Source organism: Eptesicus fuscus, chromosome 17 (genome assembly GCF_027574615.1).
Source record: "Eptesicus fuscus isolate TK198812 chromosome 17, DD_ASM_mEF_20220401, whole genome shotgun sequence".
Taxonomy (NCBI): Eukaryota; Metazoa; Chordata; class Mammalia; order Chiroptera; family Vespertilionidae; genus Eptesicus; species Eptesicus fuscus.
The window spans coordinates 53869570-53894128 of record NC_072489.1 but is presented as its reverse complement, the minus strand read 5'-3'; the positions used below and the strand labels follow the sequence as shown (position 1 = coordinate 53894128).

The 24559-nt window shown below is 46.0% G+C and overlaps 2 protein-coding genes across 4 annotated transcripts in view; one reads left to right on the top strand and one right to left on the bottom strand.

Moving 5' to 3' along the window:
* Positions 1-845: 845 nt before the first annotated feature.
* On the bottom strand, positions 846-24419 carry ENO4 (enolase 4). Of its 3 annotated transcripts, none has more exons than XM_008144421.3 (14): positions 24254-24419; positions 20676-20804; positions 19463-19653; positions 17333-17490; positions 15479-15648; positions 15253-15384; positions 13774-13827; positions 11656-11712; positions 9833-10000; positions 6941-7066; positions 5442-5637; positions 3766-3833; positions 2912-3029; positions 846-1175 (listed from the first exon to the last, which is right to left on the bottom strand). In XM_008144421.3, the coding sequence occupies exons 1-14, from the start codon at positions 24416-24418 to the stop codon at positions 1027-1029; spliced, it is 1881 nt and encodes a 626-aa protein (XP_008142643.2). In that variant the 5' UTR covers position 24419; the 3' UTR covers positions 846-1026. The 3 variants fall into 3 exon arrangements, with proteins under 3 accessions (XP_008142643.2, XP_028005359.2, XP_028005360.2); XM_028149558.2 differs by having other exon boundaries at positions 15292-15384; XM_028149559.2 differs by lacking the exon at positions 6941-7066.
* Positions 24232-24559, top strand: part of HSPA12A (heat shock protein family A (Hsp70) member 12A) — a 111999-nt gene continuing 111671 nt past the window's right edge. Inside the window, exon 1 of the mRNA XM_028149551.2 lies at positions 24232-24419. Coding sequence (XP_028005352.2) covers positions 24417-24419 — 3 coding nt within the window. The 5' untranslated portion in view covers positions 24232-24416. The remainder of the gene's footprint in view (positions 24420-24559) is intronic.

Below are 24559 nucleotides of genomic sequence, written 5' to 3'. Positions count from 1 at the left end.
TTGAGTCACTGCTTCGAGGGAAAGGCCTGGGCATCAGACCATGACTTCTCCCTGTTAGTCCTCTTCAAGAGGAGAGTCCTCAGTGTGTTTAGCGAAAACATATAGAATATACCAGAAATCTAAATTTAGCCAACTCTCCCACAGGTCAGTATATAGCAATTTATATATAATTTTTGGGTAAAGCAAACGATAACTTTTAACAGAGAATCTAAACCATACAAAGCAGGTGGTATCTGTAGGTACGTGACTGAGTGAGTTCATTTCTGTTCCTTCTCTGCTGGCTCACAGCGGGGCAGGCAGTCACCCTGCACGTGCACTGTCTTCAGTCACCTGTCAGGTGCTGTCATGTAAATAAATGAGCATTTAATCCCCTTAAGAATAGTTATCCACCCGTGCATGTGTTTATTCACTATACTCATTCCTGTCCCAAGAAGGACTGAAGGAGACTCCCAAGGATATACATAATATAAGAAGAACTAACACCTAGAGAGAGGAGGGAATCGGGGCAAAGGCAACTGCTTGGCTGTTACACAGGATGGTGAAATGCTCATACTTCTGCGTGAGGTTGGCTACAAAACCGTGTCTGTGCTTCCTAGCACGGGTGTGTACGGTAAACACAGAAGCACACATGTCCCTGGCACAGAGAGCTCCTGGGGTAAAAGATCTGCTTTTCAGAGACGTTTTCCCTTGTAAAGGGTGAGGTGTTTGCACTGAGCGTGAGCTGGCAACAAAAGTCCCGGATATTTTTACCGGGTCACCCCCTTGCCCTCCCCAATGGACAGCAGGTACGTAAACAAAACCTGCCTGGAAATGTGACGGCTGTGAGACACAGACCACAGACAGGCAGAAATGCTACCTGTGTATTTCACCAACTGGTACAGGAGAAGCAGAAACAGAAGGGAGACAGGTTAGTGAAGTTTTAGAGCAAAACCGGTATGAAGAAGACATACTTCAGACCTGCCGGCCTGATAACTCGGATGTGGCTGTACGTGGGTGTGGACAGCCCGGTCCAGAAGGTGCTCGTGCTCAGGTTGATTCCTCTACGACTTCTGTGGGGAAGATGGGCTCCGGGCGCCCGGGCAGCTCACCAGCCAGGGCAGCCGCGGCCTCCCGCTCCTCGGCAGCCTTTTCGTCTTCCTCGTTCAACTGAACAAAGGTGAGTTCTTCTTTGAAACCTATTGGGAAGCAAGGACAATAATGTTTACTGTCTCATCCAATGGTGCCAATTCTGACGTTGTCTGATTTAAAGATCATCCTCAGAAATGCCCAGAGGTGTCACTCCACCATCAGAGAGGGTTCCAGAACCATTCAAATGGGCCTGTTTTGGTTATACATGAACTGCAATACACTTGGTCTTCTGGGTGTGCATTGCACCCTTACACAACCTTCTGGGACATTCTACATGCAGCGGACTTGGGCAGTGGCTTAGCAGGAAAGGCTACGAGGAAGAAGATAAATTAGAGGGAAGGCCAGTCCTGTGCATGAGCACAAGCCCTTGCTGACTGACTACTCCAGGGTAAGCGAGTGCAGACTTAGACTGCTCTGGTCTGGTCCCCGTGGGCTGTGACCGTGTTTTCTTAGCTGTCTTTCCGGCGCTTGGTTTGTTAATAATTATGGAGCACTGCCAGTGTCCGAGCATTCTCATTCATCTGTGCATCCATTCCGGAAAGCCCAGGGGCCTGCTCTGCCACCAGGGAGGGCTGGTCCCCGGTCACTAGGGTCCTTTTTGATGCCCTGAAGCGGCTGTTTCCCTCGTCTTAGGTCTGGCTGGAGATGTGATAAGTCATGTAAGGAGCCTAAGGCTCCCATGGGTCAGTATGACATAAAAAATAACCAGGCGATGTGCAGGGAGAATATGATGTTACCTGTTTGAAACAACAAGCCTGTGTCACACACCAACAACACAAAGTGAATTTTGACTTCCTTTACGTGACTCAGCGATGGTCTCCCAATTATATCTGCCTTTTCTGTGAATCTTCGGGTGTGTTTCAAGGTCATGACACATGTCAAACATGACACATTTATAATCACAAGTTCTGTTGGTTTCTATATTTTTTCCTCTTTAATGTATGTGTTGAGTCATAAAGTAGGACTGGTTCCTTGCGTCCACTGGTGTGCTCCACAATACATCCTATAATGCGTCTACCTCCTTTCACAGATCTCATTTATAGCATCCCAGAAAATGGCATGTTTTAATTGTCGGCACTATTTACATAACATAGACTGTTTTCAGTATACCAATTCATTTATTCTATCTTAAAATACAAAGTAGCTTTAGAATTCCACAATAACAATTGGTTCCTTTTAATGTCTCCGTGCGCTACAAATGTACTTTTGGCCATCACCATCGATAATATAAAAAGTAGAATTGCATATTTGGAGTGTTTCTCTCCAGTTAAGCCAGTATACAAGGTGATTGGACCCATGCAAATTTACAAAGGTTTCGTGTCATAAGTGATTGGTTCATTTCGCTTGAGACCACAGTCTTCCCAAAGTACAACATTAAAATGAACACGCTGCCCACTTGTCTTAAGTAAAATGAGCCGTTTCCAAAAGCCATGAGGGAAAACCTGCCTTTAATGTTCCTGTGTTGTGCAGAGAAACCTCAGCTATGATTTGTACCGCAACAAAAGGTAGGCTTGGAGATTCCAATCAATCAATTCTATTGAAAAGCATCACGCAGCCTATTTATCAAGACGAACAGCCGGCGAGAGTTTTAAACATTCAGGTAAATAGATAATCCATTAAGGAAACAATACACATTGTGGCAAATGCCATCCTGGTTTGTCAGCTCTTATTGCTAGTCTTCGGAGTCCCCTGCCCTCCTGCTGGGGGACTTCTATTCCCCCCTCCCCATCTTTGTTCTCTTATTCACGGCCAAGTGAAAACAAAGCCAGAAAGCAGCACATACCCAGTGTTCCGTTGTGGACAAGTTCTTCCTCGATAGTGAAAATGCGGTTGTACTTGGTCACCCGTTCTCCGCGGGAAAGACCTCCCAACTTGATAAACTGGACACCCAGTCCAACGGCCTTAAAAAGGGGAAAAACAACGTATTTTACTTATTTATTTTTATTTATTTAATTTATTTTTTTATTTCAGAGAGGAAGGGGGAGAGAGAGAGAGAGAGAGAAACATCAATGATGAGAGAGAACCATTGATCAGCTGCCTCCTGCATGCCCCCTGCTGGGGGTCGAGCCCGCAACCTAGGCATGTGCCCTTGGCAGGAATCGAACCTGGGACCCTTTAGTCCGCAGGCTGACGCTCTATCTACTGAGCCAAACGAGCTAGGGCAAAAAACAACTTTTTTGAAATGGAGAAGTCACATTTTGCTGAAAGGACACTGTCCCTGTGTGCTCCTTGGGTGTTTCTCTTATCACTTCATTTTTCTGTCTTACGTAGGCAAGGGGGCCTGCTTAAAGCGGAGGGTGTCAGACAGAGAGAGTGCCTGCATCACACGCCTCACTGGTCGTGTGGGCCCGCTGACTGTACCTAAAAACATGCTGGCCTTTCTCACTTCGTTTTAGGGGGTGAGACGGCAGGTGTACAGCCCAGTCATTTAAGTGTGCTCATCATTTTCCCCGGGACTTCCATTTTTCTTCTTTTTAAAAGGTCAAAGTTTAGCTCTTCGCAAAAGGGAGGAGGCAAGCCTATTTTGTAAAAGGTTACAGGGCTTTCCCCGCCAAAGCCTGGATTTCTCTGAAATACCAGTTCCCGATAAAAGCAGTGTTTTGGCAGTTCTGCCGTTGACCAGCCTTCAGCACTTACCAGGTCCACGAGGCTGTCATCAGAAGACTCCCCTTCCGTGCTGCCAAAGACAGCCACGTGCTTCTTACCTGCAGGCAGAGGAGTTCTTTTCAGCTTCCCACGGTACAGAAACAATCTGCATATGCATGAGCCTCTGAGAGCAATATGTAAAAATGTCCAGAGATTTCAAGGTTTCCCGTGACAATTCAATTGTTTGACCACCTGAGAATTCTAACCCAAATATTTGCTCCCCCCGCCCCCAACCCCGGTTTTATCTGTTCACCCCTTTCCAGTAGCTTGGATGCTAAATACTACATGAATGCTACATTTCGTCAAATTTAAGGTATGACAAATTGTAAGATTCACCATTATTTCCACTAAAGGGGGGAAATGCTCAAATTAGATCAATAGCATTTCTAAGACCACAGCTGTACACCATGATTCGATTTCCTGCTTGTTCAATGAAGAAAAGTGCATCTTTGAGTCAGGACACTCTAAGTGCAAGGACATCGCGTGGGGAGTTGATGTACCTAATGAATTTTACAACTCACTGTGTAGAATTTTATTCAAAGGAGCCTGTCAATCTGAATGTTGACTTGTCAGAAGAGCAGCGTTGAGAGTATTTAATCATTTCAGGATCTCAAAACCCCTTGGAATGGACCAAAGTCTACAAGGAGTGTGAGCCAAAGTTCTTCCTACAGGGTCAGTGTTTGTGTGTTTAGAGGCGGGAGCTACAGCAGCAATCTGAAGTGAGTGAGGGTCTGACTGCCGAGTGGTGGGCCCTGGACCGGGGCAGCCTCCGGCCTGGGGTCTACAGGCCTTTCATCCCTTTCTCCGGCACCCGCCCAGGCCCCTGGATGCCGGTCCCACTTTGAGGCCTGCTCCAGGTCTGAGACTAGCCTTCTGCCTACTTCCTGATACTTGTGTTTCAGGGACTGTGCCTCAGTGAACAAGACGCCCATGAACTCATGGAAGTTTACAGCCATGTGGTGGATACCCGGCATTAAGTAATTGTACGAGTAATTGTGGCCAGTACTTACTACGAAGGGGAAATATAAGCTGCTATGGGAAAGGTTTACTGCAAGGGGTGGAGGGAGTCAGGGAAGGCAGAGACAGGGTGGGACAAAAGGAGGTTTCCAGTTATTTGTATGGCCAGTAACATAATAGTAAATAATAATACAGGAATAAACTCTGCTTCATGTACTCACAACTGTAAACCTCCTTCTGCCCCACCCTGTAGGTGCCAAGAAGAGGTTTCACTTAAGGCAAGAAGACCTGAGGGGTCAGCAGTAGCGAGCCACGTAACAGGACAGGGCAGAGCATTCTAGGCTGAGGGAGCAGCAGGTTGAACGACCTCAAGGTGGTAACAGTTTGAGACTTTTGAGGAATAAAAGAAAAAGAGAGCCAGTGTGGGCAAGTGGGATCGCTGTCCTGTGAGGTGCAGCTGAGAGGGCAGTGGCCTGGCCCACGCCTTTGTGGTGGCCCTCGCTAAAGGAGATGCCTCCCTCCGGGGCTGGGGCTGGCAGGGGGCGCTGTGGCGTGAAGAAGCTGCTTTTATTTTCTCTCATAGGCGGTGGGGTTTGTTTTTTCCTTCCCGGGTTTATCCCATGCTTTTTCTTAGCCACCGGACAGCCTGTTTTCGGCTTCTTGTATAACCGAGTTCATGCTGAGTCTGCGACCTCCGCTCTTTTACTCACTGTCGATGAGGTTGCTTATTGCCACCAAGTCGGACATGGTCGTTTGGTTGGTGTGCTTTATGATCCGCCCACTGGATCTGGGGGTGCGGATGTTGCCTTCCTCTAGAAGTTTGGAAATGCTTTTGGAGGCACTTCCTGCAATTATGTAACACCTGGAACCAAGCGCGTTATAGAGGCTGTCCCACTGCTCAGAGTCCTGGGGGAAGAGTTAAGAATGGATCGTTACACGGCATTGAACACAACCACAGAACAACAGGAGTCATACAGCACATACAGGTGTACGCCCTCCTGAGATAACACGCACGGCTTCCTTTCGCACCTGCAGCTGAAGGGTGCCTACACCACAGCCACGCAGATTAACGAGCTTCTCGGAACAGAAACTTAACACGATTACATTTGAGCGTAAAGATCTAGTGAATAAAATGTTTATCCACATTAGTTGCTGTGCTCCACGTTGATTCTGAAGCTCTTCAAAGCCAGGCTTTCCTCACCCGCTCTATTATCCATACTGTTGCTAAAGACTGGCTGGTTAGAAGATGCTGCTGTTATTTCTGGTAAGCAGACAAGATGAAAGCGCTGAGCTCAGGCTATGTCTCCTGCATGCCCTGGGGTGGAGCTAAGGCCGTGAAAGGGAAGACGGGACTGAGAGAGCCTGGGGACCCCAGCCAGACCTGGCACTCTTCCTGCCCCACAAACGTGAGACCTTGTGTTATCTCAGAGAGGGTGTCTGTTCAGTTTATCTAATGGTTCTCACACTCATAAATCAAGAATTTCAGTTTTGCTCTTGAAGGGAGAGAGATGGTCTTCTATGGCACATAAACAACACTTGTTAGAGGCACTAGCTTGAATAGATTAAAATAAATCAAACCTTTTTTTAAAAAAATATATATATATAGCTTTGTTACTCTCGTGCATGTGTAGTAACTGGATTTAGGTTAAAAACAGTTGGCCTAGGGCGTGGTCAGCAAACTGCGCCTTGCGAGCCACATGCAGCTCTTTGGCCCCTTGAGTGTGGCTCTTCCACAAAATACCACAGCCTGGGCGAGTCTATTTTGAAGAAGTGGCGTTAGAAGAAGTTTAAGTTTAAAAACTTGGCTCTCAAAAGAAATTTCAATCGTTGTGCTGTTGATATTTGGCTCTGTTGACTAATGAGTTTGCCGACCACTCGCCTAGTGGAAGTCCTGTTGTCATGAGCACTTGAAAATGATCTATGATTAACCTATTGAAGCTCCAGCTAGCACAGCGGGCTCTGTGGCCATCAGTTAGGTTGCCTGTAAATGTACGGATACTCCTGAAGTGCCTGGGGATAGCTTGCTTCATTCTGTGGACAGGCACACTCCTAGGTCATAGTGTTTCTGCTATTCATTTGCTTAGTAAGTGCCTATTCCCATAAATGCCGGAAGCAAGCAACTCATTCCCAGCCCAAATTACAACACATTTCAAATTATAGATCCAAAAGAATGAGATTTTATTATAAAATTCAAGGCGAATCCTTTTACCTCTTTCCTGAAAGGATCAATTAAGGCGATAATTGAAGGGAACTTGCTGATCAGATCCACATACAGGTCAACCATCTCAGTGGTGTTTTTGTACGTTCCCATCATCACTTCATACTTCCCCTTACTCTGGCGAGTGTAAGGAAGATATTAGAGGGTAAACACTGAATTCCTCAAATGTCAAAAATGGGGTTCAAATACATTTTCATTCATTTCACATAAAAGATTACAAGCAGATTCTTTTCAGGCCAAATTCACATAAGAAATGTACCCTTTTACTTTTAACATCTGTTATATATTAACCTGGGAAAAGCAAGTCGCCATCCCCTTTGATGCCCCAGTGACTTCGGATGAAGCCTTCTGCACAAAAAAACTAAGAGTAGGAGGGGAATGATTTCTTCCTTAGGTTTATGACATGGTGCTTAGGTAAATGGGCAACAACCTAAGTCCATAAAACAAACCATAGCGCCACGCAAACCTGCCCACTCGCCAGAACCCACCATCTTCCAACTCACTGAACAAGCGGATTTCTTCTACTGGAAATATTCCAGAATTTGAAAGCAGGACTAGGCTTTTGAAAGATAGGGTGATTTATGTGAAGGCACTCCTTTCTCAGCATACCAGTATTGTCTTGAAAGTGTAATTCTAGTGCAACCCCATTCATTTGAAGTCTGGTGAGTCATTAGGTACAGAGGTTAGCAGGGATACGGGATCTGTGTAGGTTCTCTGTAAAACGGCACCTTTCCTCCAAGTCTGTGTTCAGGGATGGCACCTGGGATACTGAGGGAGCTGGAAGGGAACGGAATGGCTGTTTGGTTTGCTATGACTTCCTGCTGCTGAGGCTAATGGACTGGATTCCATTGGGATTAAGCAGGTTCTTAAGAAATCCATAATGCAAAGGATTTCTTAACTTTTTTCACATTGAATAGCATCAAGGACTTTTAGTTTCTTTGTTGTTGTTGTTGTTGTTGTTGTTGTTGTTGTTGTTGATCCTCACCTGAGGATATTTTTCCATTGATTTTTGGAGAGAGTGGAAGGGAGGGGGAGAGACATACAGAGAGAAACATTGACTTGAGACACATCGATTGGTTGCACGAGCCCCAACCAGGGATGGAACCTGCAACCAAGGAACATGCCCTTGACTGGAATCAAACCTGGGACCCTTCAGTTCTCAGGATGGCACTCTATCCACTGAGCCAAACCGGCTAAGGGCAAGAACTTTTAGTTTCTATACTTGAAGGTTTTAAACCCTTATCTTGTCAGTAAGAAAATGCTATACTTTGAACTAATATTAGTGTAAGAATTATCTGATGTCAAGCTAATATATTTTACTCAGTCTGAGCAATAAATACCCATTCAAGTTAGCACTAGGAGTCAGTATATTCATAGTTCTTGGTATACGTTGCTGATGAAAACATGCAATTATTTTTCTTAATGGTATGCCTAGGAACCAATCATTATGTGAAGAACAGCAAAGTACATTAAACATTCCTTTATGTGCTTAGTTTCTTTAGAAAAGTAAAAGAACTTTTAGAAATCAGCTGAAACTTAGGGTTCCTATATACTGTTCAGCTTTTCCTTTGAAGTTGAAAGTTAGAATGCTAAATCAAAGCGAAATTCTATTTGGTCATACCCCCTGAATTTGACATGAATTACCAAGTCACCATGAATGTGCTGGGCATTTTCCAAAACCTGGACTCAGCATTTATGTATTTGGAAATGGGGAGTATGTATATGTGTGTAAAACAGACAACCTGTAATAGCTTTCCTAATATAACTATTTCCCACACTTCAAGGCTAATGGCTGATAAAGTCCCCCAAGGAAGTGAGGGCTACAACATTATTAAATAAAACCTGTTTTCCATTCTCTTGCTTTTAAAAATAACTTCATGTGGTGTGGTCCCTAGGTGAAGTTTCATCACAAATGCTCTGCCCTACCCCAAACTGTGGCTAACACTGTGATGGGCTTAATTTGGTATATTCTCTAAATATGCCCATAAACTTCAATAACTTGGAAATCTATACTAATAAAAGGGTAATAGGCTAATTAGACCGGACATCTTCCTGACGTCCTGGACAAAGCCACGGTGGCAGGGGCTGAGGCAGAGGCAGTTAGGGGTGATCAGGCCAGCAAGGGAGGGCAGTTAGGGGTGATCAGGCTGGCAGGGGAGTAGTTAGGGGGCAATCAGGCCAGCAGGCAGAGGTGGTTAGGGGTGATCAGGCAGGCAGGCAGGCAGGCGAGTGGTTAGGAGCCAGAGGTCCCAGATTGCAAGAGGGATATCTGACTGCTGTGGGATCGGGTCTAAACCGGCGTCGGACATCCCCTGAGCGGTCCCAGATTGTAGAGGGTTGCACTCGCTTGCTTTTTTCTCGATTCCTTTATTCTAATGCTAACCGTGTCGAGTCACTCTCGACATCCCAGTGCAAAAGGTTAAAAGTGAGTCACAGCACAAACTTCGAGAGCCATGTGTCTAGAAGGGTTTATCAAGTCACAGTTACAATGGATCTACTTTTTACGCTTGACTAATTCAGCATTTACCAACCAAGTGATTGTACTCAGCAAAACATCCCAGTCCATGAAATTATGTCTCAATAGCTCTTATGATTGCAATGTAAGCAGCCCATTCTAGTCACTTTTATTACAGAAAGTCTATATGTACTTAGGATGTTTTCTGTTCATTTTAAAAAGCATGTATATGGTTCTATTATTCTCTGGTTAGTAGCTAACTTGGCTTTCTCAACTCCATTTATATTTGGGACCCCCCCACCCCCTCAAATTAACAACAACAAAATAGGATCTGTTTGAAAAATACACAGATCAGCTCTTCCTTTGAGTTCTAACTTAAAAATAATGTGACGTCAACAAAAAGCAAATGTTCTGGAGAAGAAACTTACATAGTCCACCAGCTCATGCGCAGCACAGTTGATGGCCAGGTACAGATTTGTCCCCAGTTCTAGCCCCAGGTTCGCACAGATTCCTTGTATGAGGAGCAGGGGCTGCTCTATGGTGTCGTAATTGATGGTCAAGCAGCCCAGATGGGACATCTTGCCAGTGATCGGCTGCTGCAAGGTCAAAGGAAAATGACGAGTGTAAGCACAACACGTCACGTTCTGGGAGTCTCCCGTGTTGGGCACATTTTAGAAACAACTCTGGTGGGTGGAGGGGCGCTCCTCTGATTCTGGATTAATCCTCTGTCTCAGTCCCACTCACCTTTGGGTGACCTCCAGGCATACGTTTGCCCTGTGGTATCTGGGAGTAATTTCGAGCAGGGTCTGGAGAACACACTTTCCTGTCTTCTGGGTGCGCATGTTACCGCTTTACTGGCTCCGCCCTGGCACATGGGCTCACCTGAGCCGCACCACCAGGTTGGCGAATGTCCAGGCTGTCCCTGTAGACGTCTGTCCTGCCTGTCCCTCACTCTGCCCTCTTCCCCCAGACCTGCTCTTTCCCGTGTCCCTTTTCCTTTAGTGGAATATAACTGCTAACACTTGGCACTGCAGCCCTCCTTCAAGCGGGGTTTCATTTTAAAAAGGATTGAAGACTTCAGCTCAGAGGGTGCAGCTGAGGATGGATTTCAGTGGAAGAAGATCTGAGGAGTCAAAGGACCCCAGAGCAAGGCAGCCACATGCTTCTCCTGAGAGGTCAGCCTTCATGTGCCTGTGTCATGAACCGCCACGTGCAATTATAACACAAGTTGAAGCAATATCAGTAATTCTGAGGGCTTAAGGGTGTGTGTGTGTGTGTGTGTGTGTGTGTGTGTGTGTGTGAACCACACTCAAGATCAAGTGTGAACTTAGGTATAAATATCCCCTTTTTACTGGCAATAGCCCTAGTTAATTCTAAGAATCATCCAACATTTTAATTGTTGTAATCTTCACTGGAGGATATTTTTCCCATTTATTTTTAGAGAGAGTGGGAGGGAGAGGAGAGACACACAGATTGGTTGCCACCTGCACATGCCCCAACCAGGGCCAGGGTTCGAGCCTGCAACCAAGGTAGGTGCCCTTGACCGGAATCAAACCCAGGACCCTTCAGTACATCCAACATTTCTGATGTTAGTGAGAGGAACCTTCTACTCGACAAAGGAAGAGCTGGGGAAGTTCTTGTGTTCAGAGCACCCACAATACCAAAGGACCAACGGATCGAGTTCAACTGGTCTCCCGAGGCTCTTGCAGCCAGCGTGGCAAATTTTCCCAAGAACAGTGTGCCTAACTCTCCTGGCAAAATCTGAGATCTGGCAACGTGTCATCGGAAATGGTGCCTCAGTGCCTTCGGGGACCAGACGTAAGGAGTGGCTATCTTTCTGTGCCTTTCTCTCCTTGGTAGTCGTATGATTAAAATCTATTGGTAGTCGTATGATTAAAATCTAAAGCACCTGATATGTCTTTCATCTTGTTAGCAGAGAGATTCAACTTCCCCAATACTTTGCCTCGGGTTTCAAATGTAACCCTGTTACTCAGAATGCTCCTCTGAGACGTCGGCTGGCCAGACGCCTGCCGGCACAGAAGGCCGGGGCCCAGCCTGCTGGCAGAAAGGCGAGGGTGGAGTGGTATTCCAGCTCTCGCTTGCCTGGTTCAGTGCTCCTGGTTTAGTGCAGACTCCCCCTTGCATTAGCCCTGGTCCTGGAGCAAAGTGACTGTGGGAGAGCCCAAGGGGCAGGGAATACATGGATGAACTGCGTCACATACAAGGGCGGTAACCAAAGGCATATACTAACCTGACCTCTTTTGCCTCCATTATGCCCTTTCTTCGTCTCTGCTTTTGGAGGAGGGGGCTGTGGGACAGAAGATAGTGGGGTATCACTTATCTGTGGGCAGCAAGCAAAGCTCAGGTCCTCTGGCCTCTGGAGCCCAGCCAGACACACTGTGAATCACACACACACACACTCAGATCATGCCAGCCACTCCCTACTTTTATAAACCCTAAAATATTTCTCAAAATCAGGCACATGTTCCCACTAGTTCATCCTTACCTCCTGCCTCCAATCATATCTATGGGGCATATAGATGCTTGTTCATGCATTTCTACTCATATAAATGAAGTATTACTCATATAAAGTCCCCTCCTTGCCCGTAAGGAATAAGACCACTGTGGGATTTGCTTTCACAGGCCCAACATGTTGTTTCAAATATTATCAGGGTGCAAACAACTTTCTCCTACAAGGGGGGACTGGGGGGGATGGCTTTTGAAAACAGCCAAGGGTCATTAAATCTGGTGACTCTGATGTGTGTTAAAGTCAGTTGAGATGAGCAGCAAAGGTATTTCCCAAAGACATGTTCCCACAACTTGGGGGAGTGATAAGGCTGCACTTTCATGTCCAGCATTTACTGGTTATAAACGGGGTCATGTTTGTCAAAAATCAGCATGGTTCACACTCAAGTACGTGCAAATACAACTATCCTGCTCTTTGCACTATGGAGTCAGCTGAACTTTCTCTCCCCTGGTAGAAATAACAGAGGAGCGGGTCCACGTGCCAGGCAAGAGAGACACAGTGGTGAACAAGGCAGACATGGGCACGGTGGGGAGCTGGTGGTAGGGGTGACCGGCTCTACCAGTATTTGAATTTTCACAAGTACATTCATGAGCTACTTGTATAATCAAAAGGCAGTAAGACGTCTGAAAGTCGGGCTGAATGCAGAAAGCTCAGATAACCTGAATTTCCTCATCCTCGAGGCCGGATTTCCTCCACCTGCTCTGATAACAACCACCAGTATGTACTGCTCACTGTTATGCCAGCTCCTACTCTTGAGCACGTTGCTTGAATTGTACTTATTCCCTCCTCACAGTCTCCCCATGAGATGGGTAGTCATCGTCACACAGCTAATGAGGGGCAAAGCAGAGTGCAAGGTCAGGGATAACTTGTCCAAATCTGCAGGTGGGTCACCCATAAAGAGGACTGCATTCTGAATAGTGTCACAGAACCTGGCTCCAAGCTGGTGCTTAAAAGCAATTCTGGTCAACTGTATGGTTGCTCCCCCATCCCATCACTACAGGGGAGGGAGGTACCCCCACCTGCATGGACTCTGTGCCAGCAAGACAGCATTGGAGCCAAAGTTCCTTCAAGTCCCCATGCTATCATGTCTCAGGCCCCATTCTACAGGGGCTGAAGGGCTAGGGCTTGCAAAGCCTCATGCTAAATGGATGGGAGATCCCGGATTGGATCCTGGAACGGGAAAGGGACATTAGTGGAAAAACCAGTGAAATTTGAGTAAAGTCTGGAGTTTAGTTCATAGCAATGTGCCATTTCGGTTTCTTAGTTTTGACAAACATACCATGGTATTATGTCCTGTTACATTATGTCCTGTAACATTGGGGGAAACCGGGTGGAGGGGTATTTGGGAACTCTGTAGCACGTCTGCAAATTTATAGACAAGGATCGGATCCCTCTCCTGGCCTCGGCCCTGCCCGTCAACGATGGCACAGCTGGCAACTCACAGCTGCCTGCCATCCTGCCTCTGTGACCTTCCCCCTCAAGGGCTGCGTGGCCAAGGGCACTTGTTTGCCCAACACTGGAACTCTAAGCAGGCACAGGAGCCTGTGCCTTAACTGCTGTTCCAAACTGCCCCTCACATCCTAGGGGCCAAATCCTTTCTTTCCCTAGGAATCCTAAGGATGATCTTAGCATAGAGCCAGCTGCCTCAGAAAGCAAAATGAGACTAAGTACCATCATAAGCTGGATCCACAGCTTACAAGCTTGGCTCATAAGGGAAACCCAAAGCAAATGGACACATTTTCCATATAACACTATTGACTTAATTCCATAGCCAACTATAATTTGGGCACCAGAAGTTATATAAGCGTCAGTAACCAGATGCCATAGATTCTCTTTACTTACCGTTTCAATTGTCTTGCTTATTTGTTTCTGAATTTCCATAAGCATCTCCACACTCTGTAAGTAGAATAAACATGATCTTCCACAACTGCAGTCTAGAAGTTTTAAATACAAAAATGTTCACTACACACAGCTGTTTCTAACTCAGGATATTTGTAGGGTCCCTGACAAGGTGTACGAAATCAGAAGATTAAATACTAATCATCAGCCCTCAGTTTCCAGTCCATCAAACTTGAATGAGAGGCTCTTCCTCCTCAGTATCCTCTCTTCATTGTCAGAACTGGCTGGTTCAGATGGCTGGATCAAGTTCACTTCACTCTATTTTACTGTCTCCCTGACGGGACCTTCTGGCACTACCCGTCACAGGTCACGAAGGGATTCTGCATGATAGTGTTTGAGCTCCTATAAACCCACGGTCATTTAAAAAGTGGAAAAGCGTATTCTGATGACAGTGGGATCTGCATAGGAAGGCAGATAAAGAACGGCAGGCCAGTGCTCTGGTACCCACACGGTACACAGAGTCTTCACTACATTGTTCTATAACAATCCCGGTGCCAGGATCTGAACTTGATCTGACAGATGGTGAGCCAGAGATAAATCCTAGTCTTCTGCAATGGACAAATTGGGAGGCAATGGTTATTCTATTTAAAAAAGAATTCTTTACCACAGACCATCTTGGGGTTTAAAAAATATTGATATTTCACTGTATCACTCTGTATTAGCAGAGGGGATGGAGCTTCCTGTACTTTTTCCCTAAACATCCCCTTTAGAACATGAACACTGAGTTCTCCCCAATGCCTACTTAGTAGAATACTTCAAAGAAGGATATTGCCCTAGCTTGTTTGGCTCAGTGGATAGAGCATCAGCCCAAGGACCGAAGGGTCCTGGGTTCGATTCCGGTCAAGGGCACATACCTCAACCCTCGGGTATTAACAACAACAACAAAAAAGATATTGACTCAGTCAAGACATGAACAGTATAGACAATAGCACACCACTAAGTATAAAAGTGCAACTTTGGGTTCCTTCGTTCCATATTCCATAAACATGCACTAACCCTCTCTTATGTGCCTGGCAATCTGCCATCTGTCATCTTCGGGCCCTGGAGTTTCTAACTTGGCAGAATGGGCTGCTAGGAAAGTGCCAGCTCCCTCTTGTTGCTGCTGGAGTGCATGGACCAGATATCTCAGCTCTCCCAATAGAAGGCCTGCAGAGTTACACGCAAGTGGCTCCCCTGTGAGTCACTAGCATGAGTCAGTGGTGTAATGAAGCAGAGATCCCGGGTGGTCTAATTGTGTGCCTGTTTGTTGGAGGTTTTGCTTTCTTCCCATTTCCCTGATTTGTTAAAATATTTTTTTTGGTCTCATTTTACATTTAACTCCCTCTCCCTTGGAGTCATAAGTCTCGGGACCTACACTTAAAAACTCAGTGACGACAGAGTATATCTTTTTTAGAAAAAGTAGCCTGAGATAATGTAAGGTACTTGTTTAGCCATTAATCCAGGATGGGGTATACAAATCACTTCTTTCATTAAGTTCAGCTTCCCAGACGACGACTTCCCACAGCTGACCAGAGATACCATCAGCAACGGAATAGTTAGCTTTGCTGGCTGTTCCTGAAATAGAACCAAAGCAAGAGGAGATGAGAAACATGGTCCATTCAGACCGAGATGCCCAAGCCCCTTGTGATGGAATGTAACGGAGACTAGCCTGCTGGTGCTTCAGGGATGCGATACTGAAGTACAGAGGGTTACTGTCCAGCGCGGCACTGGTTTTGGCGACGGCTAGTGACACCGCCCCCACGGCCATGCTGCCACAGAGCACAGGCTCAGCAGGCTCCGGAGGTGGGAGAGGCTTCTCTGTGATAGAAGTCTTCCGACCTGGAGGGGAAAACATTGGTAACAGATTCCTTTTTAGGGAGTTTGACTCTAAGAAAACTATTTTTTAAAGGCTTTACTTTACAGATACAAAAGCTCAGCACCAAGACAGGTTCAAAACTGAGGCTGAGAATAACATATTCCCCACCTCAAACCCCAACAAGTTATCTGTTTGATTTCACTTCCCACTCCCCAGTGCTCAATCCTTAGGCATGGGTTTCGCCTCTCTAAGAACTTTGTAGAACATCCAATATGGGCAGATATTGTTATCCCACAGTCCCATCTAACAGAACTAGGGCTTAGAGAGGTCAAAAGATTTGCCCACTATTTATCAGAAAGTGAAAAAAAAGAGAGGATTCCAAATCCTTTGTTTTTCTCTATACCACCACAGCTCTTGTATACCCAGCTTGATGTTGAACATCTCTTCGTGCATAAAGCTATATATCTTTCTCACCAGCCCCCAGCCAATGCCTTTTTCTTTTAGAAATGCCTTCAGACCTAACCATCCAGCCAGAATCCTTCATCTTTCACTCTCATACGTTCTCGGCCACCCAGGCTCAGCAGGTACCACGGAATCCATCATCAGTCTCTTGTGTCCCTCCTGTCTCCTTCTTTTCCCCACAGCTACTTGGGTCAAGCAGGTAAGATAAGTGGAATAAGATGTAAGCACCTAACGCATAGTAAATGTTTAGCAAGTTACTGGCCCCTCTGAATTCTATACTCAGCTAAACTGTCAACCATGAGAGCAAAGTGCTGTATGTTCTCTTGTGTTCCAAGTTGTATCAGTCAAAAGCAACCGCCAAATGAATATCCGTTGATGGTCGCTGCATGTAATTCAGGAGTGGCTGTCCTCACCTGCCCAGGAGATTGGTCTAACATAATTTTTTTTGTCCAAGGCAATTCTCCTCCCCATCCCAGGCCTCAGCATCTGAATCTGTGAAATAAGAGACTTTGTCTCCTCAGTCTCTTTGGTCCCTTTCTGGTTCTGGTTTTTTATTCAATGGAACCCACAGGAAGTGGGTATTTAGTTTGCACGTGGCATCATGCTAGGCACTGGCAGTGCTAAACTGAACAAAGCATGGTTCATGCCCTGAAGGAGCGTGTTCTAGCTGGACAGATATACGGAATACGGTTACAATACAAGCAGCAGCTCCAGAATTAACTTACTGGAGGGGCTGTTGGAAGGCATGGAGCAAAGGGCATGATGACTGCGATTATTTGCTTTACGATAGCAAAGTGTCCCAAATACATTGTTTATTAACATGTTACATAGAACTGAGAAAATGTTGGTTATCTTTAAATTATGGAGTGGCTTCTTGATGAACTAATGGAAATTTTGAGGAACAGTTAAAGGTCCCCCCTGCCATCCTCCCCGTCCCTGTCTCCGGCATTGCCACACCATTCAGTGCACTTGGTGTATTTAGTAAATGCTCACCTCTGGGTAAGAAATATGTTCATCTTACAAAAATAAATTAACAAATAAACGGAGGGTGAGATGGGGTAAAACCCTGACAGCCCAACACAGACGCTTCAAGCAAGGAAGTGGCGTGGAGGACGGATGGTACCTGCTGGTAGCCCAACCTAGGTCTAAGCTAAGAGACTCTAACTCAACGAGGCAGTCTGAGCTTCAGCCTTTTTTCCTCATACGTTGGTTACTAAAGGTTCTGCAAGATGATAAGCCGCTGACCTTGCTTTTGTCCCTTTTTTTTTGCCGGAGGCGGAGGAGGAGGAGTCGGTGGTGGAGGTGGCATCAGAGATGAAGGTATGTGTACTGCTGAGTTTTCCAGGCTCTTTTCCAATTCCTTTCTCTCCTTATCTTCTTGCACTTTATTTTCAAAGAATGTCCTTAATGGCAAGAAAATAGGGCTGCAGAGTGGCATATTTAGGAATATCCCTGGTCATGTTGGTCATGTTTTAGTGCTGACCCCAATATGTTCTAATAATTAACTCTGCTGTTTAGCTACTTAAGAACAATCAGCTTCAGTTTCCAAGGCCAAAATATAATGGCGCTATTATGAAACCGTGTTCAAGAACTGAAATTAATTTTGGCCTGGAAATAAATGTTTAAAGAGTTCAGCCTTGTTTTTAAATTATTTGAGATTTGATTATCTTTGTAAAGTAAATTTGAAGATGTAATTTGATTAAGGGCTATTGAATTTCTTTTTCAATAAATGACCATCAGAATAAAAAATGAATCAAGAATAGACAATGAAATATATAGCACTATGTGCGGGACATCTTTTTTTGGAGGGTGGGGCTTAAAAAAACTTTGGGGAAATCTCACTTAGGCACATCTATATAAAATTTCAGTCACACAGAATGAAAAGAGGCTAAAAGTTCCCGTCGACAAAAAAAAAAAAAAAAGCATCAATAAGTCAACAAAGACATGGGAATCTGATTTGCATTAGACTAATTAATAATCCAGATGCCAGTGGGGCAGTGATGTTAAAGTGCTGAGAGAAATTGATTTGAAACAAGAATTCTATACTCAGCTAAACTTTCAACCATGAGAGCAACATGCTGACATTTTCACACATGTAAGAACTCAAAAACTTTACATCCTTTTCTCATTCTTACTTTTAAAGGATGTAATCCAGCAAGTTGAGAAAGAGGAGGACCTGGGATCTGGCAATAGGAGAACAAGAAAGGGATGTCTTACGGCATCTCTGTAGTGGACCTAGCTAGAGAGGAGCCAGTCCAGATGGGAGGTTTGGGGAAAGAAAGCTCCAGAAAAGAAGTAATGTATAGAATGGAAGGTATGACTGAGGATATAATAACAGACAAACACACACAAAACACACACACACACACACACACACACACACACAGGAATAAGTGTAATAGCATTCAGAAACCAAAAACTAATTTTACAAAAAGGTTTTTACAAGGGTCACGATCCAACTCTGAAGCAAACTCAAATATAATGTTATGTACAATTAAGCAAGTGATGAAGCTTAGAGAAACAGAATCCAGTTGACCTTCGTTTGGCCAAGAGATTGTGGCATTGAACCTGCACAAAAGGAAAAGTAATGCTAGGCTCTACTTCACTGGGCACTGGACAGTACTCACAAAGCCCCACTAAACAGTCCCTTGGTTTTCACATTTCAGAGTCAACCTATGGGCACGGTATGGAAGACCTGGTTGTCTGGAGGACAGAAAATAAGCATCACTCATTCATTGTGACGATATGGAAGGCTATGGGATGCTCAATGAGGGCATATGAGGAGGTGGGGAGAGAGAGGGAGGGAGGTTACATCATCTCCAATCTTAATTCTATTCCTGAGAATCTTTTCACTGAATCCGAAGGAAGCTCAATGCACAGAAAGAGGTTGGAAGTCCTTATGTAGCCTTCCACAGTAAAATTTTAATAATGGTTTTCAGAAGAAAAGCAACATTTTATGCTAAAGTTTGCTGCTCTGGCATAGGCTTCTTCACTGACTAACTGCTGTGTCCTGTGGATATGACAGACGTGTTTTATTGACAGGTGAATGGAAAGGAAACATATATATTTATACTGCACACTTACACTTCTTTTTTGTTTTAATCCTCACCCAAGAATATTTTTCCATTGATTTTTTTAAGAGAGAGTGGAAGAGAGAGGGAAAGAGAGAGAGAAATATCGATGTGAGAGAAACACATTGATTGGTTGCCTCCTGCACATGCCCCCAACAGGGCTCAAGCCTGGGAGGAACCTGCAACCCAGGTACGTGCCCTTGACGGGGATCGAACCCAGGACGCTTTGGTCTATAGGCCGATGCTCTATCCACTGAGCCAAACCGGCTAGGACTGCACTTACATTTCAAAGTGGAAGATTTACCTGAGCACCTGGTCCACCTCAGCCTGGCTGGAGGGCTCTAGGCCCTGAAGCTCCTGGGTGATGGTCTCGTTGACCCACTGCACAGCAATGCTGACGGCATCCAACCTCTCTGCCTCCATCGCTTCAGCTAGTTCGGGCACAGCGTTCTCGTAGACTTCGAAGTGAGTCGCCATCACCACAGAACAAATGTACTGAAAAGAATACAATGTGTTCTACTTTTTCTCTACCTCTGGCAGAAAATGGGAAATGTATCTGGCTTTTAATGTGCATGTTTTATCACTACTTTCAAAGGGAAAATGAGGATATATAATTTTCCTTGAGGTATTTTTATAGCAATTGAAATACTATGGAACACAACTTCAGGGGACATTTAAAACTATTGCCTTGTTAAAATCCCCTTAGGCCCTGGCCAGTGTGCTCAGTGGTTAGAATGTGGAACCATGCACAGAAGGGTCGTGGGTTTGATTCCTGGTCAAGGGCACATACCTGGTTGGAGGTTCGATCCCCAGCCCCAGTTGGGCCAGCCAATCGATGTGTCTATTTTTCTCTCTCTCTTCCCCCCTCCCTCCTTCCCTTCCACTCTCTCTAAAACTCAACGGGAAAATATCTTTGGTTGAGGATTAACAGCAGCAACAACAACAACAAAAATCCCCTTAGAAAAGCCTTATATTTAAGTTCATTTTTATCACTAGCTCTCCAATAAATAGCGAAAAGTATACAAACAGATTTAATCATAATTATTTTCCTTCCAGAAACTGTAGCAAAATTGTTTCTAACAGTACATATGAATTACTAAAGTGTAGCAATTAAAATGAATTATTAAAATTACGAAAATGCATTTTTCTTTATGTAGTTCACTCTACACATCTTTAAATCTATATAGAATCTAGATATAAATCTATAAATCTATAAACCTATCTGTAGATTTATGGAACTCATCACAGTAATAATGTCAGGTTTTCAAAGGATTTTTACCCCATTTCCTTTCTCCACCTTGGATTGTCTTCAAGTTAGCATGTCATGTCTGTACCATATTACACTGAAACATAATAAAGCCATCATGCTTGATTGTATGGTTCACACTTGATGTACATGCGTACTGAAAAATGTATGTGGGTGTGGGTGTGTTTCACAAACACTGTATTTCACAACATTCATTTCCCACAAAATAGACAGTACATGTGGCAAAGAACCCATTTAAGCTGCCTCGTACCTTGGGGAAATTCTGAATGGTGCAGAATATCTCCACCTGGAGGGTGGGGAGTCCCAGTCCGTCCAGCACATGCTTCCCCGCCACTTTGCAGATGGTGGGTGGCTTCGCAAGTTTAGAAAAGCAGTTTGCCTTCAACACAGAAAGATGAAAATCAGGATACCACAACTAACTTACCTTTAAAAGGTCATTCACAGTTACTCTAGTTTCTAAAAAAAAAAACACCCTGCATCCCCCTCCCCGCCCCCACCAGTGTCCTCCTCATGCCAGGATGAGCCTAGCTGCTCTGTGGGAACTGCCCCGGCCTCACTCACGGAGATTTGGATGTCGCCTGATGCTGAGTCTCCGGTACACGGGGTGATGTGTTGTCTTTTCAACTCTCAGCAGAAACTCACATGCATTTCTTAGTTAAAGGCCCTGTGGCATTCTTTAGCTGGTCCTCACCTATCCCTCCATGATACCTGAGTCAATTGGTCCCTAGAACACGGCTGCATTAAAACTTAAGAAACCTTAAGGGGGCCAGTTTTTATTCCTCCCGGCAAGGCCTCCGATAATTTAATGGTGAAGAGTTGTGCAGAGGCTGTGTTGCACTGGCCATCGGTTCGTGCATAGAATTACGTGGTCCAAGAGGATTGTTGGAACCTTAGGAATAGCAGTTTCATTGATGTGGAAGAAGAGCAGGAGCCATGTGGAAGCGATCCAAGAACGAGACGGAAGAAAGAGAATGAAGCTGAGGTGGAGAGCCCACGCAAGGAGCCTGAATAAAAAGATTCGAGATGGTGTTTCTACTCAGGAGCTCAGACAGAAGGTATAGGGCTCTCTAATAAGCACACCAGGCTCATGACTCAGCATTCTGGACCCGTCTCAAACTGCCAGGGCCTCTCTCTACACGACCTCTCCCTGCAGCAGGGTAATGGGGTGTCTTTGTGCGCAGCAGCATGATGACTAGATTCTAAGAGGGATTGTTCCAAGACCACAAGGCTTGTATGGCAGCACGAACCAAGCCTCAGCCTCTGCATCATGCCTGCCAATGAGCCGTTGATAAAAGCAAGTCACAAGGCCAAGTTCTGAGTCAATGTGGAAGGGACTCACACAAGTCCGTTCACTCTGGTGGTATGGTTCATTGGGGACCACCCAGATGGCAGGCTAGTACAGGGCTAAGCATCTGCCTGATTCCCAGTCCCACACTCTTTCACCTGTGAATTTTGTGAGGGAGGAATAAAGAGTATGGCTATTGCCCACAAGGGTCTGAATCCTCTACTATGTAAGAGAAGCATGCAAGAAATGGCATTTGAGCTCAACACTGGAGGAGGTGCAGTATTTCAACAGACAGACGATGGAAGTCCAGTGTAGATACTTCTGGTAGATGGACTAGGGCAGTGGTCGGCAAACTCATTAGTCAACAGAGCCAAATATCAACAGTACAACGATTGAAACTTCTTTTGAGAGCCAAATTTTTTAAACTTAAACTCCTTCTAACGCCACTTCTTCAAAATAGACTCGCCCAGGCCCTGGTATTTTGTGGAAGAGCCACACTCAAGGGGCCAAAGAGCCACATGTGGCTCACGAGTCGCAGTTTGCCAACCAGGGGACTAGGATAAGCAAAGGGGAGGGAAGTGGGAAACTTCAGGCCTTAGGGAAAAGTGGGCCATATGGAGGAGCCAGGGAGGGAGGGAGGGTTACCAGAGGTAGAGGTGAGCACTATGAATCACACACCGAAAGGTGTTTGATCTTACCCGGCAGGCAATGGGTAGCCACAGGAGTTTCTAAGCAAAAGAATGATGTTCAGATTTAAGATCCTCTGGCAGCACCATGAGGGACAGACTCAATAGAAGGAGAGACTAGGTGAGAATAAGGAAGGCTCAAACTAGGCCGGTGATAAGGAAAAGGTGGTTGCTTTTTTTGCCCACCCAAATTCCCTAACAACCTTCAAAGTCCAAGCCAAAACGTTCCCAGACCCTACAGCCTATGGGGATCTTCCCCAACCCTGGATCCTTTAATAAGCTTAAGTGATCTGTCCCTCAGTCCAGCACACTACTGTGTATCACCTTATCTAGTATCCATTTTAAAAAACATATGGCTTTGTCTCTAACCAAAGTATAAACTCTCGGAGAGCTATGCGAACTAAAGTCCTGGCTGCCTGGTAGGCTGGGCAGAGCATTACACTAGGGAACCAGAGTCCAAGTTTCCGGGCTTAGCTTTTGCTCAAAGTAGCTATGAGACAAGAGCTCGGTGTCTTTGTAAAATGAGGAGCTTAGACCAGTTCACTTTCAAGATTTCCTCTAGCAAGAAATAGTGGAATTCAGAGTTGCATTCATTCATTCATTCATTCATCCTATCAATAGTTGTGGAGTGTCCACCATGTACCAGCCACTCTGCTGGGTACTAGGGACAAAGACGTGGCTTGATTTCTCCCTCCCGTTCATTGTGCCCCTGGGGAAAAATTTCAGTTCACTGGGCCAGTTTCTTTATTTGTAAAACAGGACCATAATTTTTACCTCACAGGGGGTCCCAAGGATGAAGTGAAATAACATATAAAGCACTTAACACAAGGAACTCAATACACACTTCGCCCTCATTCCACCCCCAACTTGGATGTAATAGGCCCCGAGAGAAAAACAATCATTCCTCCAGTATTCTCTGAATCCACCGTCTCCATAAAATGTGCTTTTGAACCCTGTGAACACATCCGGCTTCTTCGCAGCATTGACATGCTCTGCTCCTGTCGTACCTCACCGTAGTGCAAATTCCTACTAGTCCCAAGCACGCTGCCTTCCAGGAGGTGAGTGTTGGTTAATACCTACGGGTCTGGAGGTGAAAAAACACTTGCCTTTGTTTCAACTGCTCACTGCTTAAGGCTAAGGTTTGTGCCAGAAATCGCACTGGGCACAGCAACCAGGAAGGTGATAGGAAAAGGCACCTGCTCTCCACGGAGCTCACTGTGCATCCAAAATATGCCCCAGGGACTGGGCCCCGCGGAAGGACAATTAGTCCAGGGCGCAGCAGCCAAGGCTTTGATCTGAAATGGAAGTTTACGTAGGTGGGGTCAGGTGGGGGACAGGCATCCAAGCAGGAGCCAGGCTTGATTTGAATGAAACTTGGAAGCAATAGGAGCGGGCTGGGTCTGAGGTCTCAGAGTTGGCCAGGGCCAAATCGTAGCGAACGCCGACGCGTTCATCCCATGATCAAGAGGAGGCCGCTGGAGGTCGGTCAACGGAGCTGCGCGGCGTTAAGGTCTGTGTTTACAAGAACAACTGGCAGCCGGGGCCGGCCGGTCCCGAGGCAGCCTGGCAGGCCTCCAGCTGTCGCCGTAGCAACAAATCCGCCTGGAGCCCACTATCCTCTAGCTGCTTCCTGTCCACCACTTTCTTTCTGGAATCTCCTCCGCCCCAGGTTACCCGCTCTGCTTCTGTCCTTCAGGATCGCCTTCCCGCACAACCCCGGTCGCCAACCCCGCGACAGCGACGCGCATGCGCGACCTCGCGGCGCAGGCGCACAGCGTTGCCGCAGCGCGGGGCGGGGGGGGGCGGGGAGGGGTGGAGGAGGGTTGGAGGGAAAAGGGTGCTGTCCCAGGTCCCTACCAGGTGCCCGTAGACGTCGGCAGGCTGGAGGTAGAAGGTGGAGTTGAGCAGCTCTTCCAGCCTGCGCGGGACGTCGTTCTCCCGGTAGTACTCCAGAGCCTGCTGCTTCAGCCTCTGCAGCTCCCTAGTGGTCCCACAGCTGCGGCCGCCGCCTTCGGCCCCCATGGTAGGCGATTTCAGGCGACCGCGGGGGTTAGCCTGGGGGCCCGCGAGCGTCTTCCCCGTCGCTAAGCAACGCAACGCCGAGGCCGACCCCAAATCTCGCGAGGCTTCCCGTCCCCTGGCGGGAGCTGGGAAAGACCCCCT

What these genes read in the sequence shown, in the direction of transcription:
- ENO4 (XM_008144421.3), bottom strand. Translation starts at nt 24,418, where the DNA reads ATGGGGGCCGAAGGCGGCGGCCGCAGCTGTGGGACCACTAGGGAGCTG. An exon ending in CCGACGTCTACGGGCACCTG is followed by an intron (nt 20,805 to 24,253) that starts GTAGGGACCTGG and finishes TCTGTGTTGAAG; the next exon opens with GCAAACTGCTTTTCTAAACT. An exon ending in TTGATCCTTTCAGGAAAGAG is followed by an intron (nt 5,638 to 6,940) that starts GTAAAAGGATTC and finishes CTCTTCCCCCAG; the next exon opens with GACTCTGAGCAGTGGGACAG.